Here is a 27,749-nt window from a genome sequence, read left to right as displayed (position 1 = left end):
CACCGGGCTTTTTATTGTTATTTTATCGTTCAAAGTTGGCTGAAAAGAAAATGAATCACTTGCACACAATATATTATATATTTTTGTAGTTGCGTGGTATTGTAAAGCCAAAAATAACTCATTACTTGACTACAAACATGTATTTGGTTTATATGTATGTACCGTGCAATAAATAAAAACTTTTTTACAATACTGTAAAGTTACAATCACCTTAAATGATTTTTATTTACAAAAACTGATCCAATTAAAATTTTTTAGCACAATTAAGCTTAAAAAAATAAACAAATTATTTGTTTATAGTTGTTTCGCTAATTTACTCAAGGTATTGACCAAGTTAGGTGATTATTAACTTAGCGGTTTCGTAATATTTGGAAAACCAGACAAAGTTATTATTATTTTATTGTAAAAAAACATTTTGATGTAGTATTTTGATTCTAGAATATTTATTTTATTTTGCTTAAATTTGAAATTATTTAATTTATTCTAAAAAAGACAGTTTCATGTAAAAAAGTGTGTGTTGTTTTAAATATTTTACTATATTTGTAACTCAAAACACCAATTGGAGAAAATCTGTTCTACAAGTTGTTGGATATTATGCGTCTTAAGGTATTTTATTCAAATTATTCAAAGATTAGCTTATTTGTCTTTTAAATAAAATCTAATAAATTAAAAAAAAAAAATCACTCAAAAAAGTATGCATATACATATTTATTTTTACACACACATTCATATAAATGTTTCTATCTATACATAAACATTGATAAATTTATGTTAGCAAGCTTATTACAAATTAATTTTCATACGAAGCCACTTCCTTAGATCTCTTACACTATATTCTGAAAAAAAATTTCGTTTCTCAGGGAAAGATTAAGCCTCAATTGAACTATTAATTTTCAATTTTAAGTGAATTTTATTTGCTTCTCTTTTCATTTAAAAAAATTAGGTTAATTTGATGATCAGACGATTAGTTACCAAGATAAATTTTATTCGTATAAAATTTCTCTAAATTTTCTACATCATGAAACCAATTTATTTTCTATTTGAGTCCTAATTTCAGTTTAGAAAAAATTGATTTATAAACACAGCACCATAATTAACAATTTACTAATTACTTCATACAAAGAGGCTATACATTAGTTACCTATATATTGAGTAATATGCGACTTCTATATACAGGTAATGTGTTTTATTCGAAAAATGGATGTACAAGTTTTAAGTTTTGAAGATAAAACTTGTTTCCATTATGGTAAAAATGTATGAATACTCTAGTAAGGCTGTTATGTATAAATTTTTGATTGACGTGAAATCATTCTTTGATTGGCGTGAAACTTTATAATTTTTTTTAAGAATCTTCTTAAATATCCATTGGTGGAAACAAAATTTATAAAGAAAACCGATTTTCTAGATAAGAATGGTTATAATTACAATTGAATTTCAAGCACTGCGATTATATCCTTTTCTATCGATTTGAAATTTGAATGTTATAGGTATTCATATTCTACCTGCCCTGGTAACTTTTATATTTAGAAAATTCTGTTAATGTTCCCAATTTTGATTGTTCACACCCAGATACTTTTTCTTATTCCACTATACCTGGTTGTGAACAATAAAAATTAGGAAAATTAACAGGATTTTCGAAAAATAAAAGTACCCAGGGCAGGTAGAATATGAATATCTATAAAATATCCAAATTTAAAATCGATAGAGCAGATAATTAACAGGATTTTCGAGAAATAAAAATACCCAGGGCAGGTAGAATATGAATATCTATGGCAGAACCAAATTTCAAATCAATAGAGTAAAGGGTATAATTGCAGTGCTTGAAATTCAATTGTTACTTTAACCATTCTTATCTGCAAAGCCGCTTTTCTTTATAAATTTCTTTTTCCATCAATGAATATTTAAGAGGATTCTGAAAAAATTATAAAGTTTCACGCCAGTCAAAGAATGATTTCACGCCAATAAAAAATTTGTATATAACAGCCTTAAGTTTCTATTAATTATCTTGAAATGAAAGCGATTTTTTGATAAACGGTGATGATTGTATGAGTATAAATATAGCGCTCTAGTTCAATAGTTCTTGCGATACGCTAGAAACTAGTCTACTACTCGGGTTAACTCGGTTTTTTTTTTAAATCTTAGAGAAAGCTAAGCAAAATAGCACTGCTTTGAAAGAACTCAAAATACATAATGTGTACGTTGATCATAATAATTGGTCACTTCAGATGTTAGTTTAACACAAGTCCTAGGTTAGGTTAGGTTATATTTATTATCCACGAAGGACACACTTAGGCTATAGAGCCTTTGTTCCGCTGATAATTTCATTTATCAGCTCCTCAATTTCAGGGGCTGAGTGCACCTCCTTCATGCATGTACCATGCACAACACCAGACCATACGCCTTAACCAACTGAGCTAATAGGGCAACAACACAAGTCCTATGTCGGGTACGAATTTAGATTAAATGGCGCTACTACTATTCGAGGTAAACTAGGTATTGCACCAAGAAATGATGTCCTGCCCTGATGCTCCTTCAAACAAGTCGTGGTGAATATTTGATCGATATTATTTTCTTAATTGGCAATTTTCATAGAATGAAGACCTTCAATATATCTTTACATATAGGTGGTGTGAGTTTTTGACCATTTCACACTATATTTCATAATCTTGCATTCTTTCAAGATATTTATATTCATGTGTAATAAAATTGTTTATTTATTAAATACCTGTCTTATCAGTTGTAAAAAATGTTACATTTGTTGCAACAACTTCGTAGTTAAATGCATTATTTATTGATGAATAATCAATTTATAATATATTTTTTTAATATGAAAATGCCAAATATTTTAAATTGTTCTGTAAGTATTTATCAAAAATATTAAGTAATGCTTTTTTGATAATAATAGATTAATAGAGATAATCACTATTTAAAGTTTTAGAAATTTAGGATAGTGACCTAGCTTTTTCATAGTATCTTGACTCGCGCACTGATTCCAATTTTTGATTTTATCACAAATGCAATTTTTTCATATTTTCGAGTTTGCTAGTAAAATTTTGAGATAAAATATTGATAGGTATTTCAATAAGAACCAGACATATTTCAAATTTTTCAAAAATCTTTATTAGATTAAAAGCCTATTGTGAAATAAATGTCATGCATGTCACGTCACCCCATTACGCCCACTTTTTCACTTATCTGCTAAAGTTAGCGGTTTGCATGACCACTCATTTTTTTTTACGAGAGCTTAAATAAATTACTATTAAACGTCTCTCGAGAAAAATGAATAATTAAATTAAAATGTGTCAATTTACCGAGGTCTAATAGGCGTTTGTTTCTAATGATTAATCATGATAATTAATAAAAATAATAATAATGGGGTTTAACCTCCGTTTCTCTGACATATACGCCTATAACAGAGGCCACCCACATCATTATTTGTGAATCTTTATTTATTTAATTACAAATTATATTTACAATTACATTTTTGATGTGGGTGGAGTCGGTTACTACGTTCTTATCCAAGCGACGACAGTGTGATCAATTCTGCACTCCCATTAATTATAATTGTTCACACTGCCGCTGCCTGGATTCGAACCCGCAACCTAAGTCTAAGTAAACTAACGGTCTATAACTAATGCCTTAGACCGCTCGGCCACTTAGGCTCTTCATGATAATTATGTAGACAACAAAATATATTTTTATTTTTAGAACACAAAATTAGTAAAATTTGGCATTCAGTCACATGACAGCAGACACCAATCAAAAAGTATTTCGTCACGCCACGGCAATCGCTATTAATGTTGTATACATTTTAATAGAACGAAGCAGGTTACTTAACATATTGTCATACACAAACTGCTTACAACTTGCATAACAAAAAAGATTGTATGCCAATCCGTGATGTCATTCAAGACGCCATGGCACTCTACAATGAAGTAAATAATACTTTTTTGGTGTAAATCAGATACTAATGTAAAGTACTAATCTAATGTACCTTTTAATTATCCTTATTTGCAACTTTTTTAACGTGCATAGATAGAATTTAACGTAGGGAACACTATGTTTTTCGAAATTTCTTGATATGTTTCAAATAACGTAAGTTAATGCCGTTTTAGTATAGGTAATTTCTATTAATAAATATTAATCTTTCGTATTTCCGGATTTGATAGAAATGTTTTTGTATGCAAGTCGATAGTTATTTTGTTTACAAAACAGAATCATTTTTATGAACAAACGCTAATCTTTCGTACTTCCGGTTCGGATAGAACTGTTTTTATATACAATATTGCTAGATAATTAAATTACAAAACTGAATCATTTCGTATTTACCAAAAATCTTTATTTTCTAATAGAAGAAACCTTTCGATTTTTCAATCAAATGAAACCTCTAAAAAAATTATTCTTGATTATAGGCCAATGAGAGATCATACTTTTCGTTAGTGACCAACTTAAAATAACGTAAAATTATATTTATAACCACAGAAGAATATAAAACAAGCATTTATTAGAATATTCTAGATTAATTGGAAATAACTTATGAATTTTAGAAAGTTCTTATTTGAAATAACTTATAGATACTGGAAAATTCTATATTTATTCGAATTCTTGATTAAATTCAATTACCGCAATGCATTTCTAGAAAAGTGAGGTCAAGTGACTGACACAAAGTGAAAATCATACAATTTATTTAAATGGGATAAATATAATATAGAAAATGAATAAAGTAAAACAAAGATAGAAATTGTTTATAGACGTTTTCGAAAGCTCGATTTTAAACGAAGTTTATATCATGGGCGTCCATATAATAATTTGAAAGAGGATTTTATATTACCATTTTACAATGTTGCACATCCAATAATATTGAAATATTAGTTTTTCCCAACTGAAATATTTGCGAGCTATCGATACTCAAATACAAAAGAACAACGTACAAAATTTTTGGATAATTTTATGGATTTTCTATAAAAGTCCAAATCATTTAATGACGAATTATATGAATTAAAACAAATTTTGTACTTTTTAGGTCAAACTTACTCTATATACGGAGTTTTATTAAATTTCAAAGCAAAAATTTGTTCGTGATTTTATCTATCAAATTTTTCATGGAATATCTATAAAACCATAGAGATATTACCATAGAGCTGTATGGACATAGGAAAAACAATAAGTGAATTTTGACCGCAGTGAGAGAGGTAAATAGAGACAGAAGAAAGGTATGAGAGAGACGAAGACGAAGCTATACGTGCCTTCTTTATCTGTCTCTATACTGCTATCAACCGTTGGGCGGCAACTTCGCAGCTCTATAATATTATCTCTATGTATAAAACTCAGAAAATAAAAAGTAATTTTGACCCAAAAATTACAAAAATTTGGTTCTTTTAACGAATGGAAGAGTACTATCTTCGAATTGAGTAGCTTCAGGAAATATCTCAAATATTATTTTAATCCAGGCATAAAATGAATAAGCTTTTTTTATCGTATTTACTCTAAAAAAATCCAAAAACACAGACCAAACGACTGTGAAAACCACTTCCGAACCATAGTATGTTGTATTTAAGTTATGTAAGTTCGGAATTACCGCACAAGCATTGTGGGCACGTGCCAAAGTCAGAAACTTGACAATAGTGTCAAAATTCGAAAACTACAGCCTCGCGAATACATCGTAAAAAAGTTTTTGATGAATTAACCAAGGGTAAAAAATAGTAGTGAAATACTCAAAGAAAGGGTAAATAATGCTGTCAATTTTTTCTCAAGGGACCTCGATTAACGACAAAAGGTACACGGTAGGCTCAACGACTAAAAGCTCTAAGTCTTTATTGACAGATTTTTGTAATGTAAGACGAGTAACTTTTTAAACTGCCTAGTGCCGCCAAATTTCTAAATTCGTGCCTTGCATATAAGACAAAGAAAAGAATTGGTTAGTGAACCGAATCTTTTCTACCATGACGTGTTCAGATATCTTTTTCTCCCAGCTGTATGAGTAAAAGTTGTTAGACACGATTAATAGCATTCCAAAACCGTTCTCAAATGACTGTCATATACTACGTCTGATCCTAGACACACTATTGACGCCCATGTTCGCCGGACTTTATTGATCTATTTTCAGTGTGTATGTATATTACAATTATTCGTGATTTCGTGCAGAGTTGATATAAACACACATAGTTAAAAAACACGTTTATTGGCAATAACAAAATAATACATTCATAATTTTTTTCGATTTTATGACTTGCAATTGTCTATTATTAACAAAAATTAGTCTCAATTAATTAAATACTCAATAAATAAATAATTGTTGAAAAGTATTTTCCAAAGAAGTTCAAGTCAAACACGAAATGATAAAAGTAATGTGTGTAATATTTTGGCTGTTTTGAAAAAAACCCCAAATCATATTTTTTGTATTATCATTTTTTGGTTAATAATTATCGTTTTCATTTTAATAAATTATTTTTTTTTGTCATTTTCATTTTTCATATGCTTGCATCGTCATTTTCCATTGTAGACGGAAAATTTAGTTCCAAATTTAAAAAAAAGCATTTTTTTCTTTCTATTATAAATTGTTTTGATTTTATTTTTTGGGTATTCAAAAATTCTTACTGCCAAAATTTTTTTACAGGTATTAGTTTTTTTATTCAAATAATTTTTTGGAAAAATTGTGAATTTTTGAAATTTTTACCATTTTTATTGTGACAAAATTTATAACAGTTAAATTTTTTACAGCGTACAGCGAGCAGTTTAAATCTAAATCAAGAATATCCAACTGCAAAATGGAGTTTTGTATTACTCCTTTCTGGTTTCTCCACAATGGTCGGCTTAGCCATGAGTTGTGGATGGGGTATTGGTGTGATGAATGCCCCGGCTGATGTAAGTAATATTTATCTTTATCTTTTTTCACCCGTTTTTAGGATTCCATTGTGAATGGTCAAAATTTCTTTCTGTGTTTCAAAAATTGAGCATCGTTATTACTTTACCATCCGCTGTTAAATTTTGGTAACTTTGGTATTATTGGATAGCCCATTCAGAGAAGAATAAAAAGTTACAAATGATTCTTCTCCCCAAATAAACAAAACGCCAGACATTATGAAGCTCCAAAAAAACGAAAAAGGTTGTGCACTCCCCTGTAACTTTAAACCTTGTGATTTGGAAATCTGGGAAAAAGTAGTCGATTGTAGTACTGGATAAAAACTTTACACCAAAATTATTTCGAACATGATACGTTAATTGGAAACAGAATGGGATTCACTGAAATATTTTGAGAACTTATATCTGGTTGAACGATATGTCGATTGAACGATATGAACGAACACAATGATGCATTTGAAAAAAAATTTCCCATCAATTTACTCATTTTTTACAATCCTGAAGAAAAAAAACCTTACCTTATAACATAAAATTTTGTCGGTATTAATATTCGTTATTTAGTGATGTGACAAATATTCCCATTCGCATTTGCAAATATTGGCTTATTTTTTTAACATTCGCAAGAAACGATATATAATTAAAACAAGTGAAAACAAACAATTGTTAATTGTTTAAATACCATGTAAAGACAGTGTCATTACTCTATCACGTAACACATAACTGATATAGCCATAAGCCATAACATACATACTCTACAATTTGCGCATAATTTGGGCTCTCACGGGTAAAAAATGATGTTTACGAAAAAATGTTTCAAACAAAAGTTGTTTATTTTTTTATAATGAACATTTTTTACATTTAAACTGTTGTTCTATCACTAACGGTTTACAAGATGGGTCCTACGGACTCAAGACCCAATTGACCTATGTTGCTCATTTACGAACTCGACCTCACTTTTTACGTCCTCAGCACGCTATAAAAATTTCAACTTGATATCTCTTTTCGTTCTTTAGTAATCGTGATGACAGACGGACAGACGACAGACAGCAAGACAGACAACCGGAAATGGACTAATTAGGTGATTCTATACCTATATCAATTTTTTTTTCGTAGTATCAATGTTTTTAAGCGTTACAAACTTGGGACTAAACTTAATATACTATGTATATTTCATATACATGGGATAAAAATAATAATATTTATATTTTTTACCACACGACTTTAGAATTTTACATTTTCGACATATAAAATAAGTCGGAAAAATAAGTCCAAAGTTCACTAATATGTGCTTTACTCACATTTTTGTATAACTTTTTAATCACAGTTAAATTTGACCGTTGGAAAAATGCAATTATAGCCAACTAACCCCTCACTCAAAACAAGCTGAAGTTTTTAATAGACTTATTCGGTGTATTTTTAATGTACTTATACGGTCTGTTTTTAATGGACATATACGAATGACTCTTTTACACTAATGAAGAATTATATGTATTAATACATTAAAATTTGCGAGCGCTTCATTTGAAAGTTCACATTCGCGAATGTACAAAATACAACATTCGTCCCATCACTGATTGATATCTAAATATTAAATTGTTTCGTTGCTGCCCTAAACTTTGATTCTTTTGGCTACGTAATCAATGGTTACTAATCATTAATAAATTTTTCGCTTCCAGATTATCAAACAATTTTGTAACGACAGTATTTATCAACAGTATGATGTAACACTTTCCGAAGGTGGTTTAAACTTTTTATGGTCATGTATTGTGTCAATTTTTATTGTGGGTGGTGTCACTGGTTCATTATCTGGAGCATGTATTGCAAATCGAGTTGGGCGAAAAGGAGCACTAGTCTGTGCATACATATTAGCATTACTTGCTGCAACAGGCTTTATGTTCAGTAAATCGTTTCAATCCGTGGAATTATTACTTTTGGGACGATTGCTTCTTGGAATATCTGGAGGTAAGATATTTAACTTTTTATGTTTCTGTTATTAAAAACTAATTTGTTTTTGTTTGTCTCTAGGCTTGACCACCAGTGTAATGCCAATGTATTTAACAGAATTAGCAACAATTCAACAACGTGGTGCCATGGGTGTATTGTGTCCGTTAGGATTAACGACTGGATTGTTAATTAGTCAGATATTAGGCTTAGATTTCATATTGGGTTTACCAACTACATGGCATTATTTAATCTCATTTTATGCAGTATTGCTTGTGATTGGATTGGCAGCGTTACCCTTTTTACCAGAAAGTCCAAAATATTTATTTGTTATACGTGATGAGCCTCAGTATGCTATTCAAGGTATGGTAATTGTATTCCACAAGTTACCCAAAGTTCCAAAAAAATTAATTTTTCCTCTGTTGACAACTGACAACTTTGATCATGACGCCTAGCGGTTAAAATTTTAACCATAGTAAAGTTGCATGCGGTATGCTGTCAATACATAGGATTCATTCTATAATTATAATATCGTAAAAATATCGCATAAGAATATTTTTTCGTCATTTATAAAATTGTAAAATCTAATGAAATTAATTGATTTCAGAATTAACCAAACTACGAGGCGTTCCCGCACATGAATTAGCTGAAGAAATCGAATTACTAAAAACCTCAAAACATCTCGCCGAACAATGCGATTCTGAATGGACAATTGCAACTGTTTTAAAAGATAGATCTCTTTTATTACCAATATTATTGGTGTGCGCATTACAAGGTGGCCAACAATGTAGTGGAATCAATGCGGTATTTTATTATTCCGTATCCGTATTCAAAAGTGCTGGATTAAATCCACAACAAGCTGCGTATGCTAATATTGGCGCAGGCATAATGAATTTCGCAATTTCATTCATAGTTATTCCAATAATGAGTTGTACCGGTCGAAGAACTTTAGCTTTATTCAGCTGTATTACAGCTGCGATTTGTCTTATCATACTTTCATTTTCGATTACCTATATTGTAAGTAAAAATTTTTACTTTTCTACAGATTGTCTTTTTTAGGACTCTATAAAATAAATAAAGTACATTTGCACATGCGTATTCCGCATGTAAAACGTATGTACTAGAGTTCTAATAAATACAAGCTGTAAACTTTAGAAAAACTTCAAAAATAATAATATTGTTTTTTCTTTTAAGACTTTCACACCATGGATGCCATTTGTATGTATAATAGCTTTATTATCATATGTTTTCTTCTATGGATTTGGATTGGGTCCCATTCCATATTTTATTGGATCAGAATTATTTGATGTTGGTCCACGGCCTGCAGCTATGGCATTGGGTAGCATGTGTAATTGGGCTGGAAACTTTTTAGTTGGATTATTTTTCCCATTATTATCTAGTTTTATTGGTGCTTATTCATTTCTAATCTTTGCTGGCGTTTGTGTTCTACTATTTTTATTTTTACGGTAAGTTTTATTTTTTTATCTATACTGCTGTACATATTTAGAGGAACTTTAAAAAAAATAATTTTTCTCTGTATCAGAAAGTATGCCAAGAAGACCAGAATGTGTAATAAAAGCAAGAGGGGGGAACACGAAGTACCGAACATTTCATTTTTTTACCTTAAACAAAAAAAATAACGCTCAAAATTATTAAAATTTGTATTCATTGTACTTTTTTTATAAGGAATCTTTTTAAATTCTTTTTTCCGTAATAAAAACTGAAAATTTTAAAATTTTCTAATTATCTTAGATTGCAGAATCCTTTATTCGAACCTACCGAAAGTTACATTCAGGTTTTTTCCAGGTAGACTTTCCGGAACAGAGAAAAATGTTATGTTTATTAAACGTTTCTCTAAATATGTCCAGCAGTAGGCAAACCCTAAAACGGATGCGATTTTATCAAATTAATCATTAAGTACGATACGTAAAGTCCTATAAATTCGATGGTACTTAATGGTCTTATTAAAAGCAGAAAAATCGCGAACCGTTTTTTGTGTAAGAATTTCATATGACTTTATTCGAGTCTGGTTATTTACTATTATCCGGTCTAAATTAATAGCGTTCGATCAACAGATGACTCTTGAGTCAAAGATTGATGAAGATAATTCAAATCGATTTAGGATGGATTTGATATTTTATTTATCTTCTATAGGATCTTCTTATTTAGAATTTACAAAAATTTTAATAATAAAATCCTTTTTTTTTCAGAGTATATTTACCAGAAACCAAAGGTCGTGATGTCACTGAAATTGCACAAATATGTAGTCATGGATTATCACGACAAACGAAAAAGTAAATTTCAAGCACACATCAAATTATTTTTGATTTGGTCAATTATGGACGGCTATAGTCTTCGATACAACGCTGCTGCGTCGTCTAAAAGAATTATTATTTACAAAAAATTAAAGCATGTGCTTCTTATGTGGTACAAAATAAGTTTTTATTATAAAATTTGTATATTTTAATACTGTTCGTAAGTATTGTACAAAGCGTCGGTTTTACGAACAGCTAAAAAAATACACAATTTGTATAATTATATGTGTTTAATTATAATGAACTATTTAATAATTATAAAGGCGGGGGGAACGAAATATAATCCAAATAATGATTATATTATATTTGAAATATTGTTTTTATAAGACATTTTTAATTTTAAATTATTATACTTTTTTTATGTTAAATATTTTTATCAAAGAAAAATTATTATACTTTTTATTTACAGTTGAAATTCACATTCAGTTTAAATAAAGTTTTATTTATATGTTATGAAAAATGCTCAATAAAATATTTAAATCTATTTTCATCAGTGTTATGAAAGATACTCTGAATCACAGATTATAGTTTATTTTTTAAATTAAAAATTATAATCTGTGCTTTGAATAAATATTGTCAAATTAATCGGAGGACGTTACCGATACTAAAGCTGAGGCGCAGGCGCAATTACTAGCATATTAGTGTAATTTTATTGTCTAAATAAGTTTTTAATATAAAATATAAATTAAACACGATATAAATTTCAAAGTATCTTTTGTATGCAATTAAACATTTAAAAGTGTGTCTAAATACAAATTCAGGTTCTAAAAGTACTAAAATTGTATCTAGACACAAATACAGTAGTATTTTATAGCCTGCTCACAAATTTAGTTAACCGTATACACCCTATATAATATACTTTTTCGTTTTGTATGCCTTTATAAGTCTTTTTTAAGTTCGTAATTCTTCTAGGTTTAAGTCGTATTTTTTTTATTGTGAATATGTTTTTTTTCGTTTTTATGTGCCAAAACTGTATCTGATAATTCGGTGTATATGGTGAACTGAATATTTGGTTAAACAAATTTTTTCCTAACTTAGTAAAATAGTTTTTGGCGTTAAATGAATTGAACTTTATTATGATTACCATTAGAGATGTTTTTAATTAATTCCGACACTGGCTTTAAAATTAGATTATTTAGATCACAATGAATTTACCCAAATGATTATTTGACGCTAAAAACTGCTTATTAATCAAAAGAAACTCAGAGACTAAAAATCATACGAATTTAGGGTTGGGTAATCATGCGTCGTAAATAGTTTACAACGTTAAAAAAGTCATTTACGTAAAGTTACGTTATTTAAAATGTAATAAATTCGATTATCGTGCCTTCTAATATGCAGTATATTTGATTGTGTTTATTTTATTTTTTGTTTTCTTTGATTCAAAATTAATTAATTAACTTGAAGAGTTGACGAGTTGTATAACTTATCGCGATTTGTATTTTTATATAAAATTTAATGGATGGTATTTAATTTTTGAGTATAAATTAAGAAACTGATTATCCCAACTCTTAAAATTTGAAATGTGTCCTTATTTACAAAAGTTTTTTTTGGATGAAGAAATGCTATTAAGAAACACTTGCACTACTTCCATATAATAAATAAATTTACAGGTTTTATTTTTTAGAACTATTTAGGGCTGTAATTTACGACAGACTTATCCACACGATCAGGGGTTCGACAATCAACAATGGACTTTCTGTTGAACGACACCTTCCAAATTGCAATCGGACGATGAACTCTTTGCTTTTTGATCGTCGGACAAATTGATTTTTTATTCGTTTTATCTTCTTTTTATTCTATTCATTCAAGTCTCCAGTTAAGAAAAAATTTCCAGTCGTTCCGAAATAACTATGAAATATTACACCCAGACCTAGACTATATAGTTCTAAAAAATACATACCGCATGCATATAAAATTAAAACATAACGTTTTACTGTACTAACAATCATAATTGTCCATTCTATATTTAAAGAAATATTAATTACGATAAACATATCTCACTGTATAATAGTATATTGTATGCAGTATTTACTTTATGACAAAAGTGTATAAATAATAATACTCTTTCACTCGATTGTCACACTGTAAATGTTTATTACAATTTTTGTCGAATTTAGAGACTCAACTGTGCTGTGAATTTTTTCTTGTAGTGTTAAAAAATACTTAAAATATTATTCTCTATTGAGCTTAAAATAAAAAAACGTTTATATAATAATATATTTTTGTTTTTTTAATTTATTTGAGTCCTCTTTTTCACTTTAAACTTACCATCTTAGTTATATCGATACAAAAATTTCCAAACTAACGTTCTTTTAAATCGAAATGACCTTTTCGATGTTCGATGTAGTGTAGTAGATAGGTTTCAATTGCAAATTACATTTTTTGGTGTAATCGCCCACTTTGAGAAAGACTGATCTATCTACTTAGTAAATGTATGCACGGCATTGATAATATCAAACGACTTTCAAACATTTTCACGCGTATTTTATCAAAAAACTTTAGAACCCGATGGTGATTCTCCCAAAATTTTAAAGAAAAATATTTCCAAGGATTTGAGGAATGTATGCGTCGAATTTCAGAACAACCGTGATTATATTAAGAGAGTTCGAAGAAAAACCGCCGGAACCGTGTATTTTATTTTATCATGCTTACGAAGATGCAAGTTAAATTTCTCCAACTTACGTAACGATTTTCTCAAAAACACCATGGTGAAAAATCCTCAAAATAATTCAGCTGATTTTTGAGGATTCATTTTGCTAAAATTGTGTATTTCTTGAAGTTCTTCACAAACGTAATAATAATTTGGAAATACCTTAAAATAAATATCATGGAAATGCCAAAAATAAACAATTTTTTTTAATAAAAATATCATATAATTTTATTGAAACGAAAAACGAATAAAATCACAATCCCAATAATTTTATGATTAAAATAAATAAGGAAATTCCAGCATGCGTTTTTTATAAAGCGGCTTCTAATTTTTTGATTGTGGATTTTTCCACTGTGTTCACATTATCAAATCTGCAATAACAAAAAAAAAAAAAAAAAATATATAAAAAATTACATTAATTTTTCAATTTCTAGACAAATATAATTTACTTACCTTTGCATAAACATTTTTAATGTTTCTTTCGTAGATGGATGAAAATAATTCTTTTTCACAGCAGATTCCAAGGCCAAAGCACAACCATTTAAGTTCCATGTAATTTTAAATTTTTTATCTTCACCTTTTAAAAGACCCAAATGAACAATTATCGCATTGTTTAGAACTAATAATTTTTCTGGCTGTGTACACCAACCAAAGAGTATTTCCAAGATTGAATGTGTCAACTCTAATGAGAATTTTACAACTTCTGCATTCTTACTGTTACTTAACGATGCTACTTTCATTAAAATTGGTAGAGCATTATCTATAAATACATCGGATGGTTCATTGATATGTTTCTGAAAAAGGGATACAATTTTTGATCAGACTCTTAGAGGGACAGGCGATGTATTTATCACTCAAGATCACATTTGATAACTTAAAAACCAACTTACTTTTATTTCATTAACAATTAATAAATTCCGATCATTTCCTAATTTTAAAAATGCATCTTCACTTGTTTTATCCAAAAATTCTTTGAGTATTTGTGATGGCTCTTGTATTTCCGATTTTGCATTACCATTTATAATTGATGTATCCAAACTAATTTTGCTTGCATTGTGCTCTTCATCGTCACTTTTTTCATCCTCTTCTTTACAATTTTCTTCATCATCGCTATCATCCTCTGAATCAGGTTCTTCGTCATCATCCAAAGTACCTAAAATTAAATTATGAAGAAAATTAATATAATTCGCTCGGTTTTTTTTTTTCTAAACTAATTAGAAGCCATAAGTTACGGAAATCTATTTTAATTCACTATTAGACAAATATTTTCTAAGAAATTATAGATAACTATGCAGCCATTCAGCAAATTTACCCATTTTTTTTTAATTTTTCTTTATATTGAACTGAATTTTCATTGATGGGCGAGTTTTATGATACGAAAATAGGGATCATATTAATGCATTTTTTTATTTATTTTTAATTCATTGTTTACACCGTTATAACAAAGTAAAAAATATAAATACTGCTTAAAAATGTTGTATTTGAGTGTAAAAAAATATTTAAAATATATTATAATTTTAAGATATTTAAAAGCAGTTTTTTGGCGCTCTATGTTGATGACGTATAAGTACGTGATCTGTCAATTTTTGACAGTTCAATGTATAATTTACACTTTAAAAAAATTAATTTACAACACAGAATTTACACTCGTTATTATTAAGTTTTCTAATAAAAAGCCGTAGAATAGTATAATTTAATCCAATATTATATAAAATGCAAGTAATTAATATCATACAGTATGTCAACAAATTTGACAAGCCCGTACTTTGATGTCACGTCCGTATAAAAATTTGAATTTCCGTTTTAGAAATTTTTAAATGCCCTCACTGAATTTGTACTTTAATTAATTAATTTTATGTAATTAAAAAGATATTAATTACTAAAATAATGGTTTAGTTGAAATGTCCAGTCATTAAAGTTATGGAAGAAAAATATTTGAACCAAATTTAAATTTCATAAATATTCCCTATTGATTTAAAAATTAGAGCAGATTTTAAATTATAAGAGATTATAAGACATACCTAATGTTGAAGATCTTCCCGAAGATTTTAAGGCATTTCGTAGCTCTTCACACCCTTCCTCACCAAATTGATTTGCATCAACAATAAACGTTTTTAAATTTGTTTTATTATGCATTGCTTTTGCCAAAGCAACACCTCCTTTTGTACGAATTTCATTCGAATCCAATGTTAAATTCTCTAATTTCGTGTGCTCGTTTTTTAAAGCGTTTGCAATCGATATGGCGCCTTGTGTTTTTAATAAACAATCACCAAAATTAATTTGTCGTAAATTTTGTAATTGTGGTAATACTTTAGCAATTGCTGTAGATCCAATAGGCCCAATTGTGTTATCATTTAAATTTAATATTTGTAAATTTTTATTATGTGTAAATGAATCCGATAAGGCAGTGATTCCAACATGGTATATTCCATTTTGAGGCATTGCGATTTCTTCCAAAGTTCCAATAGTCTAAAAAAATTATTTAATATTTTTTTGTAGAAATTGGATCTTTTGATACAAAAAGTTTTTTTTTTACTTTTCAGAAACTGCTCTTTTAAAATATTTACCTTAAAAACTTCCGCTAAGGCAGTAGCTCCGTCATTTTCAAGTCGATTTCGTCCAGCGATAAAGACTTTCAAAGCAAGTGGTGAACCGGAAGTTTTACTATTATTATAACAATCCATCAAAGCTTTTGCTAATAATTTTCCACCAGTAATTCCTAGGCCATTATTATTTAAGCGTAATTCTTGTAAATTATAACAAGAGGAACTTCGTAACAAGGATGCTAAACCTTCCACACCAATAGGTCCAAATGCATTGTCACTTAAATCTAGTTCGGTTAATCGTGCGCCGGCTGTGACTAAAGCTTTTCCAAGATGTTCCTATATGAATAAATTAAGTAAACTAATTTGTTTACACATTAATTTGCTTTGAATACGTACCAATGCAAGTGGAATTTCGGATTTCATTCGTCCAGTAAACATATCTTTCCATAATGCTCGTTTTAATTCAGATCGTGTTTCCAATGCTTTTGCAATTGCTTTAGCAGCCTCTACTCCTAATGTATTTCCTTCTAAATTTAAATATTCTAATTTTGAACAATTATTAATGGCATCAATAATTTCTTTTGCTATATAAACATAAAAGGATATATAATTTATAAAATGCACGGCCATCAACAATTTATTATAACCTATAAAAAGTTTACATACCACTTTCTGCTGTATCTAGTTTTAAAGATCTACCCTGAAAGCTCACTCCACTTTGACTCACTTTTGTATCTGCTAAAGCAGATGTTAAATCTTCAATATTAAAGTTCGACATGTTTTATAAAATTTTATTTAAAAAAATTCACACTCAATAATTTTAAATATTCAATATTTTGATGGTGTTGAGTTTTAACAGGTTAGCCAATGGATAATATTTAAATTTATTGCCAACTTACAATATCCGTTAAAAACGGTTTTTTTTTGCAACATATTAGTGATGTGACGAATATTCGCGTTCGTGATTCACATATTTTTTAACATTTGAAAAATAAAGAAACTGAAAATAAATACGGATACGTAATGAAAAAACAAGTAATAAGATTTATATATTTTACTTATTTATATTTGTATAAAAAAAAGATAATTTTTTAACAATAAGATTTATATCTTTTACTTATTTATATTTGGATAAAAAAAAGATAATTTTTTAACAATTATTTATTAAAAATAAAAAAAAAACTTCTAATATTCAAAGTTTGACAAATGCAATTATAGAACCTCAAATCAAAACAAACTGAATTTTTCTTTTAATGGGCTCACATGGTGTGTTTCTATGGACGGTTATACTAGTACAAGATCCGAATTAGGGTCGACCTTCACCCATCTGTTTACCGAATGAAAGTTATTTTTTATGAAATGTAAAATATTAACAAATATTCCTGTAACGGGTTGCCTTTAAAAATATGGTCCAGACCATTTTTAATATAAATATCAAAACTTGGAAAGCTTGTAAACATTATTTTTGACCAATATTTTGTGGCCAATCATATGCCACCGTAATTGTAACAAAATTATCTTTATTTAGATATGCGAGTCAATGAATTAACAGATGCACGTATATACTATTTTCAACTTGTATAAATGCGATAATAGTGAACGAAAAAAGGCAAACAACATAGCTGCTGCATATTCTTTATGGCTTTTACTTTCGAGTAGATCAAAATTCGTAAGATATGCAAGTCAGTGAAAAATTTCTAAAAATTTTACTCTTGATATTTTCACTAAAAGTAGTCTGGACCACATTTTTTTAGGCAACCCATTGCAGGGATATTTGTTAACATTTTATATTTCATAAAAAATAACTTTCATCCGGTAAACAGATGGGTGAAGGTCGATCCTAATTGGGATCTTAGACTATACGGTTTGTACACCGTTGTATTTTATATACTTATGTGAGGAACTCTTTTACGCTCATGAAGAATCGCTTCATTTAAAAGCTACCATTCACGAACATTGGAAATAAACAATCGCATTCGCGAATCTATAAAATACATTATTCGCCCCCATCACTATAACGTATATAAATATAGCGCCTTTTTTAACACCAAAGCCGTGAACATTTATTAATCAGCATTATCAATTTTTGTTAGTAAATTTATTTATTTCTTTTTCAAGTGGTTTATACATTTAACCTTTATAATAAACGCTTGGAATTATCGGTAAGTTCATATGAAACTATCGACGGACGGAATTCAATCACGGTTTTTATATGGTTTTTAATTAAGTATTTCGATACAAGCTAACGTAAACATTGGCGATGACACAAAATTGATATCACATTCACAGATCACGTGTGCGGTGGAGTCAAAAAAAATCGTTTTAAAATATTTCAAATATTGTGACTTTTTAACAATTTTTTCATAGTGTTTTTATTGTTAAAAATGCGTAATTTTTGAGTTACAGGCTCTACTCGACCTGTATTTTCATAAAAATTATCAAAAAGCATTTTTGTTTCTCATGAAAAAGGTCTATAATTTCTTAAAATACATTAACGAAGCAAAAAGTGGAAATCAATAGTATGGGGGGCTAACTTAATGACAAATAATTGTTTAATAAATAATAAATAAACAACGATCGAACATATAATTTAAATGATCACACAATGAAGAACAAACGACTAACAATGGATTAAAAAACATTTATAATTAATTAATCCGAAAAAAAATTTGTGGGGCGCTAAATTACGTTAGCTTTCGATAAAAATGTTAAATATTTCGAACAAAAAAATACCAATCGTTTGTTTATAAGTCAAATTTAGTTGGAAATAATGTCACTGACAACAGGTGTTTGTTTATCAACATTGGTTTATATTTTTGCCACTGTAGCGCTCATCTTTTAAGCCCAATTCCATGGGCCTACCGAAAGGACACCGGGGGTAGGTCAGGACAGCTGATCTCCCTGGACCTAGATTTCTCATTGATTTTGTTAATTAAAAATTTATGTGTTTATGCTAAAATACTATTAACTTTATGGAATTTGTAGGCCAGAAATATTTGGTTTGCCCCATATATAAACCAAAAATACCTGTTTTGTTATAGTTGGATAAGTATATGTGCCCATTGCGAAGACCCAATATTGAAGAGTGAATAACAGTTAACACTGAAAATATATAATAACTTAAATAACATGAAAAAAATGATAAAAATGTGTAATTATATTTTGAATACAATAACAAATTATTAAATTAAACTGTACAAAAAATTAATTAACTCAAAGAAGCTTCATAATCGTTACCAAAGAGGAGACACGTATGTTCCAGCTTAAACTCAGAAAAGAGTAGAAAAATGTTTGAGGCTTATATACATTCTTGAAACTTATTTGCAGATACTAATTGTACATAAATATCAGTTTTTTCTGGTCTGTTGTCCAATGCTTCAAAAATTTAGTAATTTTGAGTATGTATCATATTTTGATTCCGACCATTAGTAACCAAAAACATCTTAATTCACCCATTATATTAACCTCCATTTTCTAATCTAATGAACATAAATCACTATTATTATCATCACACTTATCACTACATGATTTTGGTGAAGAATTCTGTGTATTTTTGGGTCCAGCTTGCCAAGATGGATCAAAAGTTGATAATAGTTTGTACGCCAATGAATTTTGTAATATATTATCTTGTTGATTATTGTTTATGTTATTCGATTTTTCTGGGCATACATGAACGGATAAACAACATTTTTTACTTGACAAAATCGCTCCGTTATTCTTGTTATTTAATATACTTTCAATATCGTTACTGAAATAGTTGAAGCCGTCTTGGATATTGCTGAAAAATTTACACACACACAAAAACACAAATTAAAATAAATTGGAATGGAATATTATGGAATGGAATAAGGGAATAAGTTCACAAAGTGTATTTTGAGGAAAACAATAATCAAAATAAAAAATACATTTTGATCCATTTTATGTTTTTCAAGGATATCTAATGCTTAAAATTTATTATAATTTGAGGCTTTAGGCAGCTATTTGATCTCAAAATAATTATATTCAAATTTTTATACTTAATTATTGGTTGGATAAATCTAGCGGATTTTGATAATAAATTCGATAAAAGACCTGGCACAAATTATATGTAATCTGCATTTCGGTCAAATTTATTCAAATTTTGTGAAATGATAGTTGAAGTTGAAGTCATTTTGAATAAAAATTCCCATGGTCACAAGTCATAAAAATGACAGGATTTCAAGTTAAATCGCTAAATTACAATTGGAATATGTACTCATTTATATAAAAAATATTATTGTAATTTAATTGTCAAAAATCATGTACGTATATATGTAGCTGAAAATATTGATCTTAACAATTCATATTATTGATCCACTGAACATTTAACACTGCTTTTTCTTTTAATTTCGTAACATATTCTTCAAAAAAACAATAATTAAAAAACAACACCTTTACATTAAAAATCACACGTATGCATCTAGTTATACATATCTGTATATGTATTTGCCTATACACACATAGACATATACAAAAATAAATACATTTTCCAACTTTAATAGCGCAAAACAAAAATGCATAATTTGTATTTTTACGAGTTTTTTGCATTTTTGTTTTGCAATGTTTCGGCTCATAATCAGGCTTTGAAAAAAAATACTTCGCACTATCCGAAAGAATACACAAAAACTTCCAATTAAAAAAAAAAAGAAGTTAAAGTCCGATGATTGACTGAAATGCACGAGCTGGCGAAATTTTTCAGAAAAATTAGTTTTTCTCAAAATTGAGATAGTGTATCAGGCTAAAATTTACCACCTATTTTTATAATCATAAGTTACATCTTAATTTCCAGAATTTCAACTTAATTAAAATTAAAAAAAAAAACACAATCGGAGCAAAAAAGGCATAAGGTCACTTCAATGCTTTTATTCCATTGAGCTTCTCATTTATAAAAAATATATACCTTGTATCTTGGAAATATTTTTTTAAAAACGTTGTTTGCTTCGTAATAATGCCCTTTGATTCTGATGTTTCAGAATGTTGGAATTTCTCCATTAAACGATTATACTCTTCATTAAAATTCATTTCAAATGCTGGATCATTAATATTAATTAATTCATCTGAATTACTTCGTTTTCCATTTGTTGTAACATCATCAGATGTTGTAGTCGTGGAGGTAGAATCTGTAAATGCAGCTTGAAACTCTTCTTCACGATAAAATGTAACAATATGATCCGAATAAACAGCATCTGTTGTTAAACCATACTCAGAGCTATCATCATTTGAATTATCACAACATGTATGAAATATTTCTGATATTTGTAAATCATCTTGTTGGGCTTTTATGATTTGATCACTATAAAAAAAAACTTCCAAGGGTAAAAATACATCGAAGGAAGTCACTATTTGCCTAGAATCCTAAATCATTAGACTAAGAATTTAGTAATCACACTTATGCAGAACCTCACCGGCTAGTCGCTACTGGAGCCGGCTTAGATCAAAATGCCAACACAAATATGATAATTTATGAAGTGGAAAATTTGGATATGGCGGTTTTATTTACCGCAATTGTATTTTTTTTTTTGATTTTCTAAATTTATTATATAAGTTTAAATCGGAAAAGGAATTAAGACGGCGTGCGTGTGCAGAATAAGAAAGTTCTTAAAAAGCTCTTTGTACCTACTCTTTTAGAATAAAAAGTGGCTAACTAAGAATGTTGCCCTTCTGAAAACGCGACCAATAAAAGAAATGAAAATACCTTATTAATATTTGATCACTATTTTTGGTTTCCCAATTGACAATATCATTCTCTAAATTCTTAATACGACTTTTTACATCTGAATAGATATCAAATTTGGATAATTTTGTTGGGCTCAATTTTTCAGGAGTTACAGTATTCATGTGGCTCATGCCTTTTGTTGGTTTTAATAAGTCTTCTGAATGTTCTTTCATCGTAGAATTTCTTTTATTTATTATCTATCGAAAGAAAAATAAAGACATAAAAATAACAGATAAAATGGATTGAAAACTACTCCAATTTAAGGGAAAGTAGGAAAAAAGGTTAAAAAAAGAAACACTTTCCTAATAGTTACTTTATAATATTGATAAAATTTAACAAATAAAAGTTTAATGAATGAAAATTTCTTTTGTTTTAAACAGTTAATGGCTCGATTTTTTTTTTAGGAAGCGCGTTGAAGAAAATTATTTTCCTGTGCTCAAGCCCTGCCCTTGGTGATTTGAAACATAAATTAGCCTGTTTTTTCCTGTCCATGTGATATCTTCCTTATTCCTTAATCAAATTTCATGATTTATCCCTCATTTTCAAACTTATCGTGCTGGGTCCTGACAAAATTAATTCACGATTTAAAAATGCATCACTTAGGAAAAAACAGGTTAGAGAAATAATTTTAACATTTAATTTTGTTCATTACGTAATTTGTATGTCATATCTGTAATAAAATTGCCTATAAATAAAAACAAAGTAAATAACTATAGATATTATATTATTTCTATGGCCTATTTTTAGCCACGAGTACCGCAATACGGAATTCCGTTCGGGTTGAGCTAGTATTTTTGTATTCGTAAAAATCAGATGAACTACCATGAATTAGAAATATGTTCAGTTGGCTAAGAAGAATCAATATTTATTCATCCGAAGTTATCACGAATCTAAGCGCTCTATAATTCGTAAATCTGAAAAGAAATTTTGTTGCTAAATTGATTTGCAGATGGACATTAAAGAAAGTAACCTAAGAAGATTTGATGTGAGGCTGCCATTGCTGGAAGGCCTTAGAATAGTTTTAATTAAACGGGATATATTTTCAACAGAAATATCGGCGTATAATATTTATGGCAAAATTTATTGTGCTAATTTTTACGATGATATATATCTCTTAGCATTGACCTTTTTTTAAACTAGGAAAACTTTTTGTTGTGGCCTTACTATACTTAAAGGGCGAGAAGAAGTAAGATTTTAACAAAAAAATATTTTAAATTCGACAAATTTTTTATCCTAAATTTTTCGATTAAAACGTAATAGCTCTCTACTAACCGTTGCACATTGTAAACGTGTTTTTAATTGTAATATTTCTCGTTCTAATTCGCTAACTTTTTCTTGATGTTGTTTCATTTCACGTCGACATCGTTCCAAAGTTTGATGTAAACTAACATTTTGTTTACGCATTACAATTATTTGCTTATTTAAATTACATTTTTCTTTTGTTGATTTCCGTAATTCCTCTTTGATACGACTCAATTTCCGCGTTGTATTATCTCTGGATAATGTAATTTGATCCAAATCAGTGCGTAAAGTTTGGTTTTCTTTTAAGACACTTGCTAATTGTTTACTCAATTCTTTCTTTTCAATTGTGACTGCTTCAAGTTTGCGATTTAAATTCTCACGGTCGCGTTCATGGTCATCATGAATATGAATTAATTCTTGGCGTAAATTAAAACACATTTCTTCTTCATCGTTAAGTTTTTTCTTATAGTCATTAATTTCTTGTATGAAGTGATTATTTTTTAATGTGACATCCGTAAGATTTGAAGTATCTAAATTGGCGAATTCACCGGTATTTGTTTGATGATTTGTAGATGATACGGCCATATCAGATATGGAATGTTTAAATTTGTAAGTGGGAATTTTACTGATTAATTTTTTTTGTTGCGTCAATGAACTGGTAATATTTATTATTGCTGCTGGTTTCTCCTCAGATGGTTCTTCTTCTTCTTTTTTCGGAACTTTATTTTGTCTAAAATAAAGCTATACTTTATTTGTTTATAATATTAAAAACGATATTATGAAGTTTTTCCCTTCTTAAAAGTTTCTTGTGTGGTCTTTAGCCACATATTGTCACTGTAATTCCGTATATGTTTTTTGGTTCTATTTAACGCTGATCTTTCTTCGAACACCCAAAAAGCATCTTAAGTCAACTAGATGTGTATTAAATTTCCTAATCGATCATAAAAACTTATGGGTGAACAAGTGAACTTCATAAAGTGTGTGTTCATTTCAAAAGTATCCACTCTTAAGAACTCTTGGCCTGATGTGATTATTGTTTTGAGTGAAAACACGTCGATTTAGGTATTGAGGGGGAAGTTAAAAAATGGTACCTGGAGAATTTAGATTTCATTCCTTCACCCTTATTACACTGGTTCTTGAGAAAAGACTACACAGAAGATGGAAGACATCCACCGTTATAACTTTTGACCTGATGTGATTAAAGTTTTGAGTGAAAACACTAAGTGGTAGTCGATCTAGATGTCACGAGTGTGAGGTTTATCCTGATTACATTCACTAACGTCCTATTCATAAACAAAAGGGTTTGGCTTCTAAAACTTCCCCCCTTTCTATTGATGCAATAGCATTGATTTTTATCTTTAGAAAAAAAATACTGCAATTGAAGGAGCTGACAAGATGCTTAAAAACAAGATAGAGAAACATTGTTTAGGCTCAGAAAAGAATCCGTTGCCAATCTCGAAGATGTTGGTTTTGTTCCGGTAAACCTAACTTCTTTCTAATCTTTCCGCTTAAAAGTTCAAAACCAAATCAGTTCAATATGTTTCATAAAGTTGCATGTTTTTTTCCTCTAAATTCAGAAAATTATAATATTTTCATTAGATATAATTCCAGAGTAAAAAAATATCTTAATGTTTCATATTTACCCATATTTCCAAATTATTCTTCCAACAATATAAATAAGCGTTAACACAATAAAAGCTATACAATTCCAATACCAATTAAAATTCCACCATGTTTTCGAACTATCGAGTAAATTTAAAATCAAATTTAAATCTTCGATAATTTCGAACGATGGTGAAGTTTCCACTGCATCATGTTTTTCGTCTAAGATATTCGATGTTGGTGTATCATTTACAATCGAAACTGGTTCTACAAATTTTAAGTCTTCTTTTAAAATAGTTTTTTTAACTAATTTATACGGTTCTTGAATTATTGGCTCTTCTTTAATTTCTTGACTTTCCATTATTGGTTGTGGTTGAATTTTTGAAACATTGATAGTTTCTTCAACTAATAAATATAAAATATAAGTTATTTGTAAATGTTGACTTTATATGAGGAAACCGAGTCAATTTTTTTGGCACAAAACACCCGATTTTGATATCTGAAAATTCAATTATTGAATGGGAAGTGCTAGGTAAAAAGTTATGTTTTATTACGTCTAACTGCTTCAATACTTGAAATTAATCAATTAGAAAATAAATAAACCCTTTTAGGTACCATTGTTTCAAAAATATGAATGTTTCGAAAAAAGTTGCGTTTTGTTTCAAAAAAACTCCGCCGATAACATACAAACTATGATAATTTCTAAGTGTTTGAACTTAGTACTGCAATCAACCAGTATACAAAGATATAAGTACAGTTTTCCTTGGCAAGGAAAATCTTCGGGTTGCTCTGGCGGAGCAAACAGTATTATTATTATATATAAACTCAGTTTGGCACAATATTAACATCTTTTTAGAATATCAAAAATTCTTGTGGAATAGAGACTGTTTATTTTGTTGTTGTCATCACAAATGCTCCTTTTTAACATTTGATTAATGCCAATGGACATTCCTTCACTGCAATTCGTTTCGTCAATATTCTGTTTAATTATTACCTGAATCATTAATAAACTCTTGGACATTACCATTTTGGAAATCATTATTCCAATCGTTTATAATAAGAGCCGACCACATGGCAGTTGCCATATACAGTAGCCATGACCATTTAACATACATTCCCATTTTTCGGTAGTTCTTTTATTTAATTTTTGTTTTGCCAAAAAAATATTTTCACGGGAGTCACATTAATGATGGTGATGAATTTTTTTGTACAATATATTTTAAGTACGAATTATGGAGTTATAAATTAAATTAAATAATTTGAGATAATAATCCCTAAATTTTTTTTTGCTAATAATTTCTTTTTCGAACACTTTCTGTTCATAGTGTGATTCGAATTTGTTATTCCAAATAATAATATTATAAAATCAACGCTCACTGAAATATTTTTTATTTTTAAGCCCCAACCAAAAAGAGGGGTGTTCTAAGTTTGAACGCGGTGTGTCTATGGCATCATAGCTGTGTTTCAAGTGCTGGTTTCGGTTTTCCGAAACGACTAAGTAGAGGTGATGATCTTCAAGTGCGAGGTTAGAGTTCCGTATGCGATATATTTTTCGGGGATTTTTTTAATTTTGTAAATTTTTACATGATTACTTTTTTGGATAATTTTTATTTTTTAATTTTATTATCGTTTTCGGTAAATGTTAAGTTTCTGGTCACCGGCTGGCAATATCTAGATATTTTAATTTAAGGATAACTTTTTTATTTTGAACAAGGTTTTCGTTAAAAAAATCAGAGTAACGGCTTTCTGTGAAATTGAAAGCAATAATTTGCCGTGCTGTGCTATGTGACCATAATCGTACACCCTTTCCTACAGAATTATGCCCTATATTTTCTACTTTCAGAAAGGTAAGGGTGTGTTGATATCCATAAATGTTTAGACTTGGCTCATCAGGTGCTTTCGTTTGAATGTTGTTGTATGGGAAACTAATATGCCAACGAAATTAGCATGAAATCCGAGGCTATTTACCAAAATGTATTTGCAAATCACTCGAAAAATGAACTTATGAAAAATTTGCGTGTGCTGTGCTGTGTCTAATAAACGTATGTACACGCTTTTCTGTAGGATTGCAAGGGTTATTTTCTCCCAAAGAAAAGCAGCCCTGCACATATGTTCACATTTTAGCTCAGACTTAGCGCACCAAGCTGTTTACTGCAGAAATGAGATTAAATGACTGTGCTATCAAAATATGCTTGCTTATCCGTAAAAAATTAGCCATATTTTTTGTTTGCTTTATAAATTTTTGCATGACTATTTTGTACACACGTAAAAATTAAATTGTACGATTCTTCAATAAAGGTAAAAATTAAAGCAGAATTCAATGTTTAGATATCAAATTGATTCGAAATTTATCACCTCTTTCACTCAAGCACTTTGAATCTTACGAACTCAGCTACTAAAGTCCTTTTCATATTTATTTGTAAAAATATTATAAAAACCGAATTATTATTATATATTATTAATGCACCTGGATACTTTTTTTTGTAAAGTTACAAATAATATACTTAATTTATTGTTAATAACAATAGTTAGCAATATTTAGAGTCACTTAAAAGTTATTTGTCAATAATAAGTAATTTTAAATGATGTTTTTTGCTCTTTTTGGTCCAGCTGTGCCATTGTTCGGTATTAGTCAATTACTTTTTCATAACAGAAGTGTCTAAACTTATATATACTCAAAAAAATGTTATAAATTTTAACACTATTCAATATTAGAGTTCATGATAGGTATTATTAGTAATAATAAGAAGTTGTGTGTTATAATAGGAAAAAAATAATAATTCTAAAAGACAGACATTTGGTTTTTGCTAGACCATTTGACGCCTAATGTCATAAAATCAGTCTCCGTAAAAGCA

The 27,749-nt window shown here is 28.9% G+C and overlaps 3 protein-coding genes across 6 annotated transcripts in view; 1 reads left to right on the top strand and 2 right to left on the bottom strand.

Annotated features, from left to right (window-relative positions):
• Nucleotides 1–11,409, top strand: part of LOC123295250 (solute carrier family 2, facilitated glucose transporter member 3-like) — a 31,388-nt gene extending 19,979 nt beyond the window's left edge. For 2 of the 3 annotated variants that reach the window (XM_044876520.1, XM_044876521.1), the window contains 6 exons: nucleotides 6,721–6,864; nucleotides 8,538–8,823; nucleotides 8,887–9,165; nucleotides 9,410–9,819; nucleotides 9,997–10,268; nucleotides 11,013–11,409. In XM_044876520.1, coding sequence (XP_044732455.1) covers nucleotides 6,721–6,864; nucleotides 8,538–8,823; nucleotides 8,887–9,165; nucleotides 9,410–9,819; nucleotides 9,997–10,268; nucleotides 11,013–11,100 — 1,479 coding nt within the window. In that variant the 3' untranslated portion in view covers nucleotides 11,101–11,409. Of the gene's footprint in view, nucleotides 1–6,264; nucleotides 6,345–6,720; nucleotides 6,865–8,537; nucleotides 8,824–8,886; nucleotides 9,166–9,409; nucleotides 9,820–9,996; nucleotides 10,269–11,012 lie in introns of those variants that run through there. The other variant, XM_044876522.1, reaches the window with a different exon arrangement.
• Nucleotides 11,410–14,071: 2,662 nt separating this feature from the next.
• Nucleotides 14,072–17,143, bottom strand: LOC123295170 (ran GTPase-activating protein 1). Its single transcript, XM_044876412.1, has 7 exons — nucleotides 16,983–17,143; nucleotides 16,713–16,900; nucleotides 16,338–16,652; nucleotides 15,792–16,239; nucleotides 14,661–14,923; nucleotides 14,224–14,564; nucleotides 14,072–14,141 (listed from the first exon to the last, which is right to left on the bottom strand). The coding sequence occupies exons 1-7, from the start codon at nucleotides 17,092–17,094 to the stop codon at nucleotides 14,081–14,083; spliced, it is 1,728 nt and encodes a 575-aa protein (XP_044732347.1). The 5' UTR covers nucleotides 17,095–17,143; the 3' UTR covers nucleotides 14,072–14,080.
• A 2,412-nt stretch (nucleotides 17,144–19,555) lies between these two features.
• LOC123295573 (protein PFC0760c-like) lies at nucleotides 19,556–26,209 on the bottom strand. 2 transcript variants are annotated; one of them, XM_044876974.1, is made up of 6 exons: nucleotides 25,889–26,209; nucleotides 24,936–25,299; nucleotides 23,323–24,022; nucleotides 22,030–22,247; nucleotides 21,235–21,627; nucleotides 19,556–20,094 (listed from the first exon to the last, which is right to left on the bottom strand). In XM_044876974.1, exons 1-6 carry the CDS (start codon nucleotides 26,013–26,015, stop codon nucleotides 19,791–19,793), a joined length of 2,106 nt encoding a protein of 701 aa, XP_044732909.1. In that variant the 5' UTR covers nucleotides 26,016–26,209; the 3' UTR covers nucleotides 19,556–19,790. The 2 variants fall into 2 exon arrangements, with proteins under 2 accessions (XP_044732909.1, XP_044732911.1); XM_044876976.1 differs by lacking the exon at nucleotides 21,235–21,627.
• Between the last annotated feature and the right edge of the window lie 1,540 nt (nucleotides 26,210–27,749).

Source organism: Chrysoperla carnea, chromosome 3, assembly GCF_905475395.1.
Source record: "Chrysoperla carnea chromosome 3, inChrCarn1.1, whole genome shotgun sequence".
In the NCBI taxonomy this organism is placed as follows: Eukaryota; Metazoa; Arthropoda; class Insecta; order Neuroptera; family Chrysopidae; genus Chrysoperla; species Chrysoperla carnea.
This window is presented reverse-complemented; position numbering and strand designations above follow the sequence as displayed.

What these genes read in the sequence shown, in the direction of transcription:
- LOC123295170 (XM_044876412.1), bottom strand. Translation starts at nt 17,094, where the DNA reads ATGTCGAACTTTAATATTGAAGATTTAACATCTGCTTTAGCAGATACA. An exon ending in GGGAAGATCTTCAACATTAG is followed by an intron (nt 14,924 to 15,791) that starts GTATGTCTTATA and finishes ATTTAATTTTAG; the next exon opens with GTACTTTGGATGATGACGAA. An exon ending in TTAAAAATGTTTATGCAAAG is followed by an intron (nt 14,142 to 14,223) that starts GTAAGTAAATTA and finishes TTGTTATTGCAG; the next exon opens with ATTTGATAATGTGAACACAG.
- LOC123295573 (XM_044876974.1), bottom strand. Translation starts at nt 26,015, where the DNA reads ATGGGAATGTATGTTAAATGGTCATGGCTACTGTATATGGCAACTGCC. An exon ending in AGAATAATTTGGAAATATGG is followed by an intron (nt 24,023 to 24,935) that starts GTAAATATGAAA and finishes GCTTTATTTTAG; the next exon opens with ACAAAATAAAGTTCCGAAAA. An exon ending in AAATATTTCCAAGATACAAG is followed by an intron (nt 20,095 to 21,234) that starts GTATATATTTTT and finishes TAAATTTTTCAG; the next exon opens with CAATATCCAAGACGGCTTCA.